The 18,268-nt window shown below is 35.2% G+C and overlaps 1 protein-coding gene across 4 annotated transcripts in view; it reads right to left on the bottom strand.

Annotated features, from left to right (window-relative positions):
• TASOR (transcription activation suppressor) overlaps positions 1-18,268 on the bottom strand; it is a 56,966-nt gene that overhangs the window by 30,550 nt on the left and 8,148 nt on the right. For all 4 annotated transcript variants that reach the window (XM_059161227.1, XM_059161226.1, XM_059161229.1 and 1 more), the window contains exons 2-11: positions 17,949-18,094; positions 16,246-16,338; positions 15,516-15,588; positions 14,941-15,032; positions 14,328-14,489; positions 11,887-12,011; positions 10,170-10,201; positions 9,316-9,421; positions 8,406-8,509; positions 8,223-8,326 (exon numbers count right to left, since the gene is read on the bottom strand). In XM_059161227.1, the coding sequence (XP_059017210.1) occupies positions 8,223-8,326; positions 8,406-8,509; positions 9,316-9,421; positions 10,170-10,201; positions 11,887-12,011; positions 14,328-14,489; positions 14,941-15,032; positions 15,516-15,588; positions 16,246-16,338; positions 17,949-18,094 (1,037 nt within the window). The remainder of the gene's footprint in view (positions 1-8,222; positions 8,327-8,405; positions 8,510-9,315; positions 9,422-10,169; positions 10,202-11,886; positions 12,012-14,327; positions 14,490-14,940; positions 15,033-15,515; positions 15,589-16,245; positions 16,339-17,948; positions 18,095-18,268) is intronic.

Below are 18,268 nucleotides of genomic sequence, written 5' to 3' on the forward strand. Positions count from 1 at the left end.
TCTGCCTTCAGCTCAAGTCATGATCCCAGGGTCCTGGGATCAAGCCCCACATCAGGCTCTCTGCTCAGCGGGAAGCCTGCTTCCTCCTCTCTCTCTGCCTGCCTCTCTGCCTACTTGTGATCTCTCTGTGTGTCAAATAAATAAATAAAATCTTAAAAAAAAAAAAAAAAGAACAAATTATTCAAATTTCATACACTGATCTAACAAAATCAATATATAAATATCAATACATTTTTTAAAAGATTTTTTTATTTGACAGAGATCACAAGTAGGCAGAGAGACAGGCAAGAGAGGAAGAAGCAGGCTCCCCATTGAGCAGACAGCCTGATGTGGGGCTCGAACCCAAGACCTTGAGATCATGACCTGAACCAAAGGCAGAGGTTTAACCCACTGAGCCACCCAGGCACCCCATCAATTACATTTTTTTTAAAAGATTTTATTTATTTATTTGACAGAGATCACAAGTAGTCAGAGAGGCAGGCGGTGGAGGCCAGGGGGAGCAGGCTCCCTGCCAAGCAGAGAGCCCAATGCAGGGCTTGATCCCAGGACCCTGAGATCATGACCTGAGCTGAAGGGAGAGGCTTTAACCCACTGAGCCACTCAGGTACCCTGCATCAATTACATTTTTAAATACAGAACAGAAAATGTACTGAAATGGAAAATACTGTTCATAATGGCATCAAAAAACAGCAATATGCCCAGGGATAAACTGAACAAAAACTAAGCAAGATGTGTATCCAGAAAATTATAAAACTCTATTAAAAGAATACCCTAAAGGGGTGCCTGGGTGGCTCAGTGGGTTAAAGCTTCTGTCTTCGGCTTGGTTCATGATCCCAGGGTCCTGGGATTGAGCCCATCCATCCCAGCATCTGGCTCTCTGCTCAGCAGGGAGCCTGCTTCCCTTCTTCTCTCTGCCTGCCTCTTGGCCTACTTGTGATCTCTGTCAAATAAATAAATAAAATCTTAAAAAAAAAAAAAAAAAAAAAAAAGAATACCCTAAAGGAATGAAGAGATAATCTTGTTCATGGGTAAGACAGTATCACAAAAGACATCTATTCTGTCAAATGTGATCTACAGATTTGATAAAATTCCAATTAAAAAATCCCAGTAGGGGTTTTTTGGTGGGGGGAGAAGAGGGTTTAGGAGGAGGAACCTTGAAGCTGATTCTAAATTTTTTTTTTAAAAAGCAAAGTTGAAACTTAAATTTTTGAAAAAAGCTGAAGGTCATATAGCAAAACACTCCTAAAAAGGATGAAAAAAGTGGGGCAGTTGGCTCTACCTCCTATCAAGGCTTCTTAGTAGAGAAAGGTGACACTATTCAATAAATGGTTCAGAACAACTTGTTATTCATACTTGTTACTCATCAAAGTGAAGTCGGATTCCTAAATTATATCATGCCCCCCCAAAATAAATAAATAAACCCACAGAGGCAAAAATCGTAACACATTCACAAGAAAACTTAGGGCAATATCTATAAAATCTAGGGGTAAGGAAAGATTTCTTAAACAGTGAAAGATTTCACAAACAGTGCTTAAAACTCAGGCAGATAAATTTAATTAGATTAAGAACATCTGTTCTTCAAAAAACCAACCATGAATAAAGAGGCAAGTAGCTTAAGAAAAAAAAAAATTCTAGCACACGTACCTCAGTATTAGTACCCAAAATATATACAAAATTCCTCAAATTAGTAAGAAAACATAAGCCACCCAAAGGAAAAACAGGCAAGTGAACACTAAAATAAATTTATAAAAGGATGATCGACTCGTATCTCAGGAAAATACTGGCTAAAATCACAGTACAATATAGTTGTAACTACAACTATAGTTATAACTACACAACTTTTATAGATTTTGCTACAGTTTGACTTTATCAGTGACTGCGTGAATTAAGGAGAACTTGCTCATAGTAGGGGATATAAATTGGTATACTTAAAACAGTATCGCATTATCTTGTAAAGCCAGTCATGTGTTTATGTTAAGATTCAATAATTCTACTTAGAGATAATAAAAATATATACCCAAGAGAAAAATATTCTTGTACATGTACACCAGGAAATATATAGAATGTTCACATCAGAAATAACATTCAAATTTAGGAACATCCATCATTTTCCTTTATATTGTTAGCTTTAAGAATTATTAACTTGGGCGCCTGGGTGGCTTAGTGGGTTGAGCCTCTGCCTTCGGCTTGGGTAATGATCTCAGGGTCCTGGGATGGAGGCCCGCATCAGGCTCGCTACTCAGTGGGGAGCCTGCTTCCCCCTCTCTCTCTGCCTACCTCTCTTCCTACTTGTGACCCCTCTCTCTCTGTCAAATAAACAAATAAAATATTAAAAAAAAAATTATTAACTTACCCCTACCAAAAGAGAGCTCAATATAATTTTACTTACATTATAAATCTCCCTGTGAGAAAATAAAATTTCCCTAGATTTTTCAGTGCTCCTGTATCAAAACTAGCCTTCGAATACACAGAAAAGTAAATATAAAGATAGGGAATGTTTGCTTTCATTCCCCCAGAAATATATTACTCCTCACATATTTTCAGAATTAGATCTGTAGTCAATTACCTAAGTAACTGCTCTGAGAGAAAAGGATAATTAAATTTCCTTTATCTCCCTGAGAGTACAAAGTGAGTACACAAGGGGGCCAAGAGGTTACAGAACAGATTAGTTCCTATGTTAAGCCCCAATGTGCCAGGAAGACTTAGGTATTAATATTTCAACGATGAAGGAGTCCCAGAAACTTGGAGATGTCTTTAGTCCCAGAAGGCTAAGCAGCTCATGAAGAGATTTTATTTATTTACTGCAGGGTTGGAGTTAATATTCATTACATTTTCTTTACCTTTTTTTTTTTTTTTTTAAAGATTTGACAGAGAGAGATGACAAGTAGGCAGAGAGGCAGGCAGAGAGTGGAGGGGAAGTAGGCTTCCAGCTGAGCAGAAAGCCTGATGTGGGGCTTGATCCCAGAACCCTGGGATCATGACCTGAGCCCAAGGCAGAAGCTTTAACCCACTGAGCCACCCAGGTGCCCCCATTACGTTTTCAAGGAGAACTTTCCAGAAGGGGAGGGAGATAGTAGCCTCTTCCTTTAATAAGCAAAGAAAAACCATTTTCCTTGTCCTTGGCCTGTGGAATGTCCAGCTACTTGCCTAGGATAACAGACCTGTCTTTCCTTGGGTTGCCCTAAGGTTAAGGATGAGGGCAAAGGAAGACTAATAAATCTATTATTGTGAGGTATTCATTAAATCTCTGATCGATAATACTGTGTACATACTCAAGATAAAATTACTGAGAACCCAACAGTCCTCAATGCATCTTCCATCATCATTAGAACTATGAAGAAAGTAGCTGTAATTAGAATAATTTCCACAGAGGTCTGTAGAAAAGGTATAACTCCACAAAATACCCAGGGTCCATTAGATTCAGGTAGTGTATCCTTGTGGAACATTCATGCCCTCTAAGCTACAGAATCTTTATTTCTTAATTCTGGGAAAATCCAGTCCTCCAAGAACCTAGTATAATATTTGCTCAGGTAAAGAATAAAATACCAGGGGCGCCTGGGTGGCTCAGTGGGTTAAAGCCTCTGCTTTCGGCTCAGGTCATGATCCTGGGGTCCTGGGATCGAGCCCCGCATCGGGCTCTCTGCTTGGTGGGGAGCCTGCTTCCTCCTCTCTCTCTGCCTGCCTCTCTGCCTACTTGTGATCTCTCTCTGTCGAATAAATAAAATCTTAAAAAAAAAAAAAAAAAAAAAAAAGAATAAAATACCAGTATCTTCCTATTCTGATTTTCACTACTAGAAATGGAACAGATACTGTAATTCTCTGATAAACTACTCACTGTCAAGACTCAATACTCATTCTCTGAAATGCAAGAACCAAAGAGATTTGGATATCTCACCATATCCTAACCTACCATCTAAACTTTCACTTCCTGAACTCTGGAATTAAACAGATTTTGATGATGAGGAATAGCTGTATTTCAAAACAAAACAAGAAATGTAAATACAAAAGTATATCCTTATGTAGCAAATGTGCATCTGTATGTAAGATGCCTAACCTGAAGATTTCTAGCTGGTTAGTCAAAAAGTTATTATGTTAGGGGCACCTGGGTGGCTCAGTTAAGCATCTGCCTTCAGCTCATGTTATGAGTCCAGAGTTCTTGGATGGAGCCCCACACCCCCCACCCCCCACCCCCAGCTCCTTGCTCGGGGAGACCCTACTTCTCCCTCTCCCTCTCCCTCTGCCCATCCCCCTGCTTGTGTTTTCACACGCTCTCTCTCTGTCCTTCAGATAAATAAAATCTAAAAAAAAGTTATTGTTAGGTGTCCACCAATTCATAAGTGTATAATCTCTGCCTCTAAGTTTTGCATATAATTTGACTCTCTCCCACCCATAAACATATATGTAAACAATGAAATTCTACAAAGCCATTAAAAATGCAATTGTAAGTTCTGAAAATCATTGATACTAACCTCCATTTGACTACCTGGAAATTGAGGCTCAACAAAGTGAGGAGTAAAAGGAAGTCAATTGCTGAAAAACTTACTAGGTAGCATACCTTAGTAGGTAGCATAAGCAGGGAGGCTGCTTCCCTGTCTCTCTAGGTAGCAAAAAAACTTCCCCACTCTACTGCAATGTCCCATCAACATGTGAACATGAGCCCCTCTCTCTCCTCTGTAACTACCTCCTCTCTCTTCAGCTAAACTATGCATAATAGCATGAATTTTCTGTTCCTTCCTGAACCCATCACAACTGATGTCTGACCTAATCTGTGTATCTGAACTCAGTAAAATTGGTATCTGTTTAAGTATTATCTAGCAAATATCCCTTAAATCAGTCTCTTATATCATCATTCTTATCTTTCTCCTCCAACCCACTATCACCCTCTAATATAATGCCTCATCTCCCCTCTTCAGTTAGTTCTCTACAGAGTAACCAGATAAATTTCCAAAACACAGATGTGATCATGTTGCACACACAATCAAAACTTCATGCTACTCCCTTTAAAACCCAATTGCTGGGGTGCCTGGGTAGCTCAGTGGGTTAAGTCTCTGCTTTCGGCTCAGGTCATGATCACAGGGTCTTACAATCGAGTCCTACGTTGGGCTCCCTGCACAGCAGGGAGGCTGCTTCCCTGTCTCTCTCTGACTGCCTCTGTGCTTACTTGTGATCTCTCTGTGTCAATAAATAAGTATTTAAAAAAAAAAAAAAAAACACCCAATTGCTCTTAGGGTTACATCTAAACTTCCAATCACTTGAACACTGCCTACATAAGGCTGCAGGGACACAGCCCCCTACACACTTTTCTAGCCTCATGTCCTACCACTTTCTCTCAACTACTCTAGTGTTGTTCCTTTATCTCTTTTCAACCTCATCAAGCATCTTGTTCTTTCTGAATCTTCAAATACAGGACTGTCTGTATTGAAACAAACCATATCTATTGGAGGAACTCCATTTATCACTGTGTCATCTAGAAGAATAGTCTCATTTTTTACTGAAGTATACATTCTGCATAAGAAAATGGTATTCAAACCACGACCAAGTGGGATTTATTCCAGGGCTGCAAGGTTGGTTCAACATCCGCAAATCAGTCAATGTGATACAACACATCAATAAAAGAAAGAACAAGAACCATATGATACTCTCAATAGATGCTGAAAAAGCATTTGACAAAGTACAACATCCCTTCCTGATCAAAACTCTTCAAAGTGTAGGGATAGAGGGCACATACCTCAATATCATCAAAGCCATCTATGAAAAACCCACCGCAAATATCATTCTCAATGGAGAAAAACTGAAAGCTTTTCCGCTAAGGTCAGGAACACGGCAGGGATGTCCATTATCACCACTGCTATTCAACATCGTACTAGAGGTCCTAGCCTCAGCAATCAGACAACAAAAGGAAATTAAAGGCATCCAAATCGGCAAAGAAGAAGTCAAATTATCACTCTTCGCAGATGATATTATACTATATGTGGAAAACCCAAAAGACTCCACTCCAAAACTGCTAGAACTTATACAGGAATTCAGTAAAGTGTCAGGATATAAAATCAATGCACAGAAATCAGTTGCATTTCTCTACACCAACAGCAAGACAGAAGAAAGAGATATTAAGGAGTCAATCCCATTTACAATTGCATCCAAAACCATAAGATACCTAGGAATAAACCTAACCAAAGAGACACAGAATCTATACTCAGAAAACTATAAAGTACGCATGAAAGAAATTGAGGAAGACACAAAGAAATGGAAAAATGTTCCATGCTCCTGGATTGGAAGAATAAATATTGTGAAAATGTCTATGCTACCTAAAGCAATCTACACATTTAATGCAATTCCTATCAAAGTACCATCCATCTTTTTCAAAGAAATGGAACAAATAATGCTAAAATTTATATGGAACCAGAAAAGACCTCGAATAGCCAAAGGGATATTGAAAAAGAAAGCCAACGTTGGTGGCATCACAATTCCGGACTTCAAGCTCTATTACAAAGCTGTCATCATCAAGACAGCATGGTACTGGCACAAAAACAGACACATAGATCAATGGAACAGAATAGAGAGCCCAGAAATAGACCCTCAAATCTATGGTCAACTAATCTTCGACAAAGCAGGAAAGAATGTCCAATGGAAAAAAGACAGCCTTTTCAATAAATGGTGCTGGGAAAATTGGACAGCCACATGCAGAAAAATGAAATTGGACCATTTCCTTACACCACACACAAAAATAGACTCAAAATGGATGAAGGACCTCAATGTACGAAAGGAATCCATCAAAATCCTTGAGGAGAACACGGGCAGCAACCTCTTCGACCTCTGCCGCAGCAACATCTTCCTAGGAACAACGCAAAAGGCAAGGGAAGCAAGGGAAAAAATGAACTACTGGGATTTCATCAAGATCAAAAGCTTTTGCACAGCAAAGGAAACAGTTAACAAAATCAAAAGACAACTGACAGAATGGGAGAAGATATTTGCAAACGACATATCAGATAAAGGACTAGTGTCCAGAATCTATAAAGAACTTAGCAAACTCAACACCCAAAGAACAAATAATCCAATCAAGAAATGGGCAGAGGACATGAACAGACATTTCTGCAAAGAAGACATCCAGATGGCGAACAGACACATGAAAAAGTGCTCCATATCACTCGGCATCAGGGAAATACAAATCAAAACCACAATGAGATATCACCTCACACCAGTCAGAATGGCTAAAATCAACAAGTCAGGAAATGACAGATGCTGGCGAGGATGCGGAGAAAGGGGAACCCTCCTACACTGTTGGTGGGAATGCAAGCTGGTGCAGCCACTCTGGAAAACAGCATGGAGGTTCCTCAAAATGTTGAAAATAGAACTGCCCTATGACCCAGCAATTGCACTATTGGGTATTTACCCTAAAGATACAAATGTAGTGATCCAAAGGGGCACATGCACCCGAATGTTTATAGCAGCAATGTCCACAATAGCCAAACTATGGAAAGAACCTAGATGTCCATCAACAGATGAATGGATCAAGAAGATGTGGTATATATACACAATGGAATACTATGCAGCCATCAAAAGAAATGAAATCTTGCCATTTGCAACAACATGGATGGAACTAGAGCGTATCATGCTTAGCGAAATAAGTCAAGCAGAGAAAGACAACTATCATATGATCTCCCTGATATGAGGAAGTGGTGATGCAACATGGAGGCTTAATGGGTAGAAGAAGAATAAATGAAACAAGATGGGATTGGGAGGGAGACAAACCATAAGTGACTCTTAATCTCACAAAACAAACGGAGGGTTGCCGGGGGGAGGGGGTTTGGGAGAAGGGGGTGGGATTATGGACATTGGGGAGGGCATGTGATTTGGTGAGTGCTGTGAAGTGTGTAAACCTGGTGATTCACAGACCTGTACCCCTGGGGATAAAAATATATGTTTATAAAAAATAAAAAAATTAAAAAAAAATGGTATTCAATAAGTATTTGTTGTCACAATCACAAAATACAGTAAAGACACTTCAGAGGGAACACTGGCTTGCAGAAGGTCTAGCATCACGGCTAAAGTAAACAGGCTACTAAAGGCCATAGTAAAACTGTTTGCTGAATAGAAGCAATAAAGACAGAGACCTTATGGTACTTTCAGAGTGCAAAAATGAAATAAACTGAAATAATATGATCACTTATTCAAATACTTATCTCTAAGGGAGAATGAGGAACATTTTAAAACCTTTCACTCACAAGTTTTTCTTTCTCTAGTTTTTGTAGTAAACTCTCCATGTTACTTCCAATTCTTGTTTTTTCTACAACTTCATAAAGGCTGCAATACATTCCATTCTTCAAAACTGTCAAAAGAAAAAATACATAGTAAATACTCAAATCAAATCTGTTTTTTACATATTTTAATAAAATTCAATTACTTACCTTCACTTGGACCTAAGTATGTTTCCTTATAAAACAGTGCTGGAGGAATTTTCTGCTTCAGATGATCAATACTCATAACTGTTTCAACATCTAACTTCTCAGGGCTGAAAAGAAATTGAAAAGACATGTTTGCCTTACCTGTATGCTTAACTCTAGTAATGTTATTTCCTTCCCCTTCCCCACAAGGCTCTTGGTGTAAAGCAGAGCATACTTCTTAATATCATAGCTGATTCTAAAGAGGATTTGATATGGAAAATCCAGATATATACAGAAATAGGAAAAAAGCCTGGCAATACCACCAACCTTCCATCTTTAAGCAAGAAGCTAATTCTATACCCCAATTTTATTAAACCAAAAAGGATAAAATGCTGTCCTTTTACTAAAGATAATTCAAGTACGAACTGTTAAAGTAATCTTCAAACATCCACGAAGGCCCATAATATTCACTGGGATGGTAGCAAAAGATCATTCTAGACCTTTCTATTCCAATGTATATGCTGCACAGGAATGAAAACAGTCTGTAAATTTTAACAACTCACCATATCAAAGCAGTTTCCAACAAAGAACTGATAACTTTTAAGTCTATCATATTCAAATTACTAAATGAAAAATTTATCTAATTAGGAAACAACTCTGAAAAAAATCACTTTCAAAATTTAAAATCACTCAGAAAAAGTTTTATGCCATAAATGTGCCTGACTATTTAGCCCACTCTCAAACCTAGACAGAAAAGTAGAGGGCTCACTTTGCCAACTAAGTCTCCCAAGTTGCCGATTTTTATAAAAAACAAATTGACATTTATATTCTTTTGGATCAAAGTAAAGTTTAAATAAAAGAATAAAAAGCAAAAGAATAAACTTAATAACGAGCAACCATTAATTGCTATTTTCTTATAAAATAACATACTTACAGCTTGATAGGCAAAAAAGCACGAGTGGCTGACCTCAGAGAAATATAACACAAAAGCTTTCCTTTATTTAAAAGCTGTCCTTTCCACAAGGTGTAGTTAAATTTATCTAAATAAAAAGAGTAACACAATTCAGCCACTAGCAGCCCAGAAGCAAATACATGTTTCCTAGACAGAAATAAGGGAAACACATCTAGAAACAACGTTTAAGTAGAACAGCAGCAACAGCAACGAAAAACAAAATGGACAAAAAACACCCATGACATTTCTCTTTACAAGAGAATTCAAATATTAGGATTTTTGTTTCAGTATCTTTTCCCTTGCAGTGTTATTCCAGCTGCAAAAAACAACAAATCTATTTGTCCAAATGTCTTATCAGAAAAGTTGAAGAGCAAAGACAATATGTTTACTGCCTTCTTAGTTCTCCCTAAGGAGACTATATTAAATCCAGTCAACTACATGAATTCCTGTAACATCTCATACCTCTATTCACTCTCTTTTCATTGTGGAGAAACTTGATGACAGAAAATGTCAGTATTGCTTTCATCTTCTTTAGGTCTTATAAATCCTAAACCTCTGATACATACAGTATTTTAAAAAGCTGAGTTGTGAAGCTTGTTTTATTTTTTACATTTATCAAAGTACTAAAATCCTTTGATCTACTGACAGTATCAGCAGCTTCTAAGAGAGACCTTATGCTTGAACAACCAAATGTTGAAGCTACATCATAACACTGCCTCACCTCCTTTGAAGTTCCAGATTTTTGTTCATTATAAAAATAAAGCAAAACACTAATTTTTTACCATATGTACTTATTTTTTCAATTTACAAAACTAAAGAAAATAAAAGAATCTTACCTGTGTTTCTATCTGCATTGAAACTGTTAGCTCTATAAACAAATTAAAAAACAAAAAAAGAAAAACATTCATCAGTAACAAGAAAAGTTAACATTCAGGACCTTGACATAGTGCTATTTTTAATGGTATAATGTACAAGAAAATTAAGCCCTTCATCCAAGTAGGAAGAACATATTAACTACTTATTACAACATTTAACAGATCCAAACCTACATGAAGATCAATTACTTGTCTTAAATTACCATATCTGTCCAAATTTATATGAGGTATTTTATCCAAAAACAGTCATCAAAGTCCATTAAAGTCTCTGTAAATTACTTTATTTTAGCAATGAGATTTGAAGATAGCCTCAATATATATTTAAACCTATTTATTATTAAATGTTTATTATTAAATTAAATATTAAATAGCAAACCTAGTCAATAAATATTTACTAAGCACCTACTACTTACCAGGCACAGTTCTAGGTAACAGGATTACCAGAATGAATAAAGCCCCTACCTTCACAGAGTTTACAATTTCATGAGAACAGATAACAATCAAAAATCAAATAGTTTACCAGATGATGATGGCTTTAAGTGCCATGGAGAAAAGGAGAAAGAAACTAAGGCTATGGGGTTAAAAATAAAAATCATGGAAGACCTTACTGGTAAGGTCACCTTTAAGGAGAGATCTGATAAAATGTTAAATGTAAATGATGCCATGAATTGGGAAAAGAGAAGAGCAAATGCAGAGATCCTGCAGCAGAAGCATTTATGGCAGCATTTAACATACAGCAATGAGTTCAATCAATGCTCATTTTTAATGATACAGAGATCAAAGGATGGACTCAAAGAAGCAGCAAAGAAAATTACTATTCCTGGAGGTATGGCCTCATAATTAAGGGCTGGGTGCCTTTTAAAGATTACTACTGTAAAGGCACTAATGTAAATATATCATGGAAATCATAAATATAGAGCCACAAGAAAAATGAAAAATCACAAATGTCTGGGTATCATACGAAGTGCTACTTATGGCTATGGATGGATGGTTACCAGGGTTATTTGCTGACATGAAAAAAATGTGTTGGATCTCCAACCTAAATGAACACATGATTTGATCTGGAAAACAAATGAAAGGACTGACCTCAAAAATGTATGTATTTCATGAAATATGGCTTTTTAAAGCAGTCTTTTTATATTAATAGGTATCAATTTTACCAACATTTTTCTGGAATCACCATATGGGGAAAAAAATAATGGAAACTGTTTTATATTTGATCACTTTACATTAGAGCTTACAAGAAATCACGAGTGGTACTCAATTCAATAAAAATCAATCACCTAGAAGTTTTAAAAATTACCAATGCCTAGACTCCTTAGTAAACATTTAATTTTTTAATTGTCTGAGGTGGAATTAGAGTATCTTTTATAGAAGCTCCCCATTTCTAGGAGAGCTAATACACAAAATTTCACTTTTAAAAACTATATTTTACTCAACTATGCAAAACTTCAGTATCAAGAGAAAAAGGATTAACTGGTGAGGGTTAAGTAAATTTTAGTTTGTATTTCCATATAAATTATGTTCTTCACACTGACCTTTTAAAAGTCACCATGAACACTCATGCATCTAATTAATTGCAAGGTAAGAAAAAAAATGGGAGAAGTTCTTCCTAATTTAGCAAGGCAGAACACGTAAAATAATATTCGGGATGATGTAAAAAACTCCTAAGTCTTACCTTGATGAAGGCACAAACTTTGGAGTTTGTATATCATCTTTGTAAGTAAAAGACACAACCGCATATGGACACACATGTCTTGGTCTTCGCCTGAGTTCATCAAAGCTATACTCATAAAAATAATACTAAAAATAAGAAAATGCAAAATTAACTTCTGTAAGAAGGCAAGATGTACACAGGAGAATCTTTATTTGCCTGACTTTTGAGAAATATAACACCATTTAAAAGTACCTCTAACAGAAACTGTCTTTAAGTACTGCTTGTCAATTTTTTAAAAATAATCTGTACTTCATATTCATTTTATGATATAAAATATTCTACTTCTCTATCTTATCTATCTTAGATGCACTAATGGGTACTCTAAAAGCTTACTTCTGAAAAGCTGACCGCTGGGAATGTGCAACAAATCCCCTCATAAAAATGTTACAAATGGACATTTGTTAACTCCCAAGTCAGCCCAGAAAAGTCTATTTGATGCAAAAAAGTAAAATGCTAACAAAGGACACAATCTCAACCAAATCTAGCATTTTGTTCATTATTTTTTAAGATTTTATTTATTTGAGTGAGAGAATGAGCAAGAGAGAAAGCACAAGCTGGGTGGGTGGGAGAGGCAGAGGGAGAAAGCAGATTCCCTGCTAATAAGCAAGGAACATGACGGGGGGCTTGATCCAAGACCTGAGCCAAGACAGATATGAGCCACCCAGGTACCCCTGTTCATTATTTCAAAAGAAAAACATATTCTTGGTTCCAACTGCAGAACAAGCAGCAAAGAGGAGGTGGAAGAGATTATGAACACAAGTGACAAAGGCAGCTAATTCTCTTCTTACTACCCATCTACTTCTCCCCTACACCTATTCACAACATTCATTAGGGTTTTGTGACTTGCAGACTAGTGATTTTCATTAAAAAATAAAGTCCTAGTTTACAAACAAAGCATTGTCCTTCAAAGTCCATTCCCTTGGGAAACTACTGATTATCAATAATATTGTTGCTGCTCTAAAAATGCCTGAAAATTTTTTGGAAACATCAAGCTACTTTACAAGTTCTGTTAGAAAAAACCTATTTAAAAGCTTCTGCATTCTGCAACTACTGTCCAAAAAGTAAAATCAAATGAGCCAGCCCAGATGACTCTGATGAATACAATTTTTGCTAAAAGCCCCCAACATTATGTCTTGCCCAGTCTTCGAAAAAAGTAAATTATACTTCAATTAAAAAAAGTTTCACTTACAACTGAGTGTTTAAAAAAAAAGAACAAATTTTATTTTACATAAATAAAGTGAAGATTAAAGAAAGAAAAAAAAAGAGCATCTCCAGAGGTGTTATTGTACCACTCCTTTTCCCACACAATTCATTTGGCTATATACATTTTTTATACATTTGTTAAAAAAAAATAACATTCATTACTTTATACAGTAGCCTCTCCCATACATGCAGTTTCACCTTCCAATTTCAGCTTCTGTGGTCAACCACAGTCCAGAAGCAGATGTTCCTCCCTTTGACAGTCAGGAGGTCAACAGCAGCCTAACACTATGGCTAGTACCTTCTGCCTGTATCATTCACCACACTTCATCTCATCACACAGGCATTTTATCATCTCACATCATCACAAGGGTGAATATAGCACAATGAGATTTTTAGAGAGAGAGACCACAGTAATTTTGTAGCTTAACTGTTCTAATTTATTATTATTGTGATTAATCTCTTACTGTGCACTTAATTTATAAATTAAACTTTATCATAAGTATGCAGGCATGGGAAAAACATAATATATACAGAGTTCAGTACTATCCACAGTGTCAGGCATCCACCAGGGAGCCTCAGAACCACCAGGGAGCTTCAGAAACTATCCCTGAGGATAAGGGCCGGGGGAGGACTACTGTAGTCAAAAATCATATAAAAATATAATGACTATAATTTGGCAAATACACACTTTTTTACTGTATATCAATTATATCTGAGTAAAGCATAAAATTTAATTCTAAGTTTGCATCTTAGAAAAATGTAAATTAAAATAAATAACACCTATCAAATCAATAGTATAAAATGACATGAATTAAGGTAATTCAAGGGGCTTCAACTTTACCCCTTGAATTTTTAAGGGGATTTTATTAGGCAGATCTTTCTAGGCCAGAATTTAGGCCAAGAGAAGCCAAGGCTTCAAAATGAAATGAGGTGTTTGAGGACAACGACTATACAAAATGTGAAGTTCAAAGAAGGAGACTAAGAATCTCAGTATTACTCTGTAAGTCTAGGAAGCCATAGTATGCTTCTGAGCTGTTTTGAAAACATTGAACAAAGAGTAATGAGAGACACTCTGGTAGTATTATATGGAAACCAGAGGTTAAACTGATGTGGTGGCAGAAGGTACAGAAAGGGAAACAATTTAAAGGATTTGGTTACAGATATGAAGTCAGAACATTGAAATAAAACAAGGTACCTACCTGAGTAAGCTCATAGGCTCTGTAAGCCAAAAGCGATGTAATTCTATTGGCATTCTTTGACACATGACATTCATGCTTTGGTGTTGGGTCCAAAGCACTTTTATTTAATATAGATTCCAAACTTTTTACACCCATGGGGTCATATATACTCTTTATTTTACCCTAAAATAGACAAAACCTTTTAAGTTTAAGACTTAAAGTTTAAGACCTAAACTTAATTATGGACTATATATATAACATTATAGAACATAGATCACCTATGACAACAGTTCTTTCCTTTAATACCTGGTAACACTCAACACCTTTTATCAATGTTGAAGCAATAAAAAAGACAACCATGAAAAAAAAAGTGCTGTTTGAATTTGCTTAACAAGGAAATAAAATTTTTATTTACAACACCATTCACTAGCCTAAGTGACATTACCAACATATTACTCTTTTCATTCTTTTCTTTGGAAGGGAAATCAAATAGATCAAAAATGGCAAACCACTCTCAAAAATATATTAAACTAAGCAAGCTCTGAATTTAATCAAACTCCTACTAAACACAGGGCCAACTAAAATCCAAATCAAATGTTGTCCTTGATATATAAAATGTAAATGTTAAAATTACCTTCATTATTTTAAAAATAACAACATCGCCCACTGCCCCAGCTTCCAAAGGATTAGCTTGTAATAAATCAGCATACCTAGAAAGATAGATACCTAGCAAAGAGGGAAAAATTAAAGAATTTGAATAAGGGCACACATACACATACGCACACACAAATTCCGGTTTTAACCTAATGATGAAAGATAAAAGGTATGACATATTAAAAAAAAATAATAATGACAGTAAAGACAGCTGATATTTAACAAAGACAGAAAAAGCAAAAACAAAAAGAACCAGAAAAAAGCAAAAACAAAAAGAAACAGAAAAAAACCAAACCCAAATTTCTCAAAATTACCAGGACTAGACAGACTTTAAGAAGAAAAAAAAAACGAGAGGTAATTTTTGATCAATTTGAAGTATGCAAAATCAGAAACAAAGGGCAAAACTAGTTTTACATTATAGAATCTGAAACTATCCTCTTCTAGGAACACAACAAAGAATACATGAATTTAATTTTCAGGAATGCAGCAAAATTAAATAATGTATGTTCAAGTGGCAACTTAATAGTAGATAAATGGGAAAAAAAAAAAGATTACCCATGGAAGGACTGCCAAGAATTGTTATTTTGGACTGGCCCACCTGTAATCCTTTTTCACATATGCTTTGGACCTAAATAAACAAAACAGTTCATCTCACAATCATTACATTAAAAACATGAAAAGATAATTTGTAAACTTGCTCTAAATAAAACCCAAGCTTCTAAACTATGTAGGTTCTACATTAAGGAATTTTATATATATGACAGTTTATAACTAAATATCAATGTGAAACTGGCTTATGCTTCCAATGTAACCATAGCTAGAATCCATTTTCATTTATACTAGGTGTGACAGTCAAAATTCATGCCACTCACATATATAAACTTCCCTTTTAGAGAGAATTAGAACTGGCAAAATATTTAAATAAAAATTCCATCTAAACATCTTCAATTGAAGAAGAAAAAAATGGTTCCCAACACATTTAACAATATAAAAGATAATCTATTTTAATAAAGGGAAGTTTATTCATTATCAAGTACATCCTAAGAAAAGAAAACAGGTTTGGTCAGAGCATCTGAAAAGCAAATTTAAAGCAAAAGCACATTTGAAAAGTAAATCACATGACAATGAAATACCTTGCCCTACTAAATCATTTCTTCCATTTACACATCATATCATTTATACTAACTTATAAAATACCAGTTTATAATTATCAAGCGTATTCTTACATTGCAAAACTAGTAACTTACAAGGGAAACATCTTCAAATTGTTTACAAGTTCACTTACCTGGTATCGATCAACCATAAGAAATGCATAGGATTCTGAAAGTTCTTTATCTAAACGACCATCAAACTTCAGTTCTCTTCGCTTTTCTGTGAACTAAACAAAATTAAATCTATAAATTTAGATTTAACTCCTTAGTATGTGATTATGTCTTTCAAGCTAAGAGCTTCAGTAATTTTATTCCTAAGAAATCCAAAATATAACCAAAGTAGAAATTGTGTTTTCTTTCCTTGTGATTTCTGTGCTTCAATTTTTTTCCTCATTCTAACTAGCTCTTTACCTCATAATAATCAAATAAGCATCTAATGTTTATCAATTTTAACTAAATTTCTATTAAAATTTTACCACATTCCAAATCTCCCACAGATTTTTTTTTTTTAAAGATTTTATTTATTTATTTGACAGAGAGAAAGAGATCACAAGTAGGCAGAGAAAGGGGGAAGAAGGCTCCCTGCTGAGCAGAGAGCCCTATGTGGGGCTTGATCCCAGGACCCTGGGATCATGAGCTGAGCTGAAGGCAGAGGCTTTAACCCACTGAGCCACCCAAGCACCCCATTTCCCACAAATTTTTAAGTTCATGTTTTAGTTACCTTTGGATCTCTCAGTTTACTTAACATGATGAACTGCATACAGTAGGTAATTTAATAGATCTGCTGAATGACCAACTTTTGGACTATAAACTCAATTAGAACATGGAAAAGGTTTCATTTCTGTATAGTAATAGCCTCAATGCCAACTATGTAAGACAAGCTCCGGATGTATCGCCAGGATAAAAAAAGCGATTTTGTCTAAGTACAACTAAACTGCAAGTCACCCAAAATTGACTTTGACTTTTAGATACACGGAAACAGATACATATTCAAACTATGGAGCTCACATCTAACAGATTTATATGCAGTATTCAGGCCATTATTGATGTTCAGTAATATGATTAATCTATCATTAGAGTAAATTTTCATTTAAAATTAATAAATAACCCCTATCATACCATGAAACCACAACAAACTATCAAGGTTTTAATTTTCTTGGGGGAGCCAGTAATTTCAGATTCCCTCAAAACTCAATTCTGGTAGCACTGGGTTAACCAACACACAAAAATAAAGAATTAATAGTATTTCATGTGCCTTAGGGAACAATAAACACATAAAATATTGCTAAACATCTCATTTATATTACCTCAGAATTATGCATTCTGGCTTTTCCTAAAAATATTCTAAATATTAAAATATTCTAGATTTGTACATGAAACTTAATACTTTGTTTATACACTAAGAATTTCTACTAGTGATATTAAGAGAATTCTACTCCTAGTCAGTAATTGAGGAAAAAAATTAAGCATATCTTTAAAAAATACACATTTGATTTCACAAATTATCTTCCAACTGAGACATAATACAGATTATAAATTTCATTTAACAAGCACTTAAAAGAGCAAAGGGCCTTATAAATTTATAATTAAGCCAGTATACAGTAAGCTATTCCTATGCTTAAGATTAATTTTTATTAAGTTATTTTACATAATTGAACATTAATTTATCCAGATAAATAGTGATACATCAATATTTAGAAGAAAAAAAAACTTGTTCTCCTTTCCATAATTTGGCTTTCCTAAGAATAAGCATTTTTAAAGAAAAGGAACATAAACCAACTTCCAGGCTATTAACTGGTTCTAAAGAATCTTACAATAAGCACAATTTAAAACATACCTCCTTTTCCAAAAGTTCATTATGTATCAAGCAAGCACGTTTGTAGTTAAAATTTGTTACCGAGGTTGGTTCAAGGTAAGATGAATGGAGAATATTTAGAACATCTTCGAATTCTCGAGAGCCTGGAGTTAATGGCTGAAAAAGTGCTAAAACAACAAAAAAATTAATTTTAACATTATTCCATCTTAAATGTAGTCTCTTAAATTTTGTGGTTTTTATAGAACTTTTAAGAGAAGTTGAAAAAACAGCACCAAAGTTATCTTATTTTGTGATATTCAAAAAGAGATACTTATTAATTCACTAAAGGAAAATTACAATCA

The sequence above is a fragment of the Mustela lutreola genome, chromosome 2 (assembly GCF_030435805.1).
Source record: "Mustela lutreola isolate mMusLut2 chromosome 2, mMusLut2.pri, whole genome shotgun sequence".
Taxonomy (NCBI): Eukaryota; Metazoa; Chordata; class Mammalia; order Carnivora; family Mustelidae; genus Mustela; species Mustela lutreola.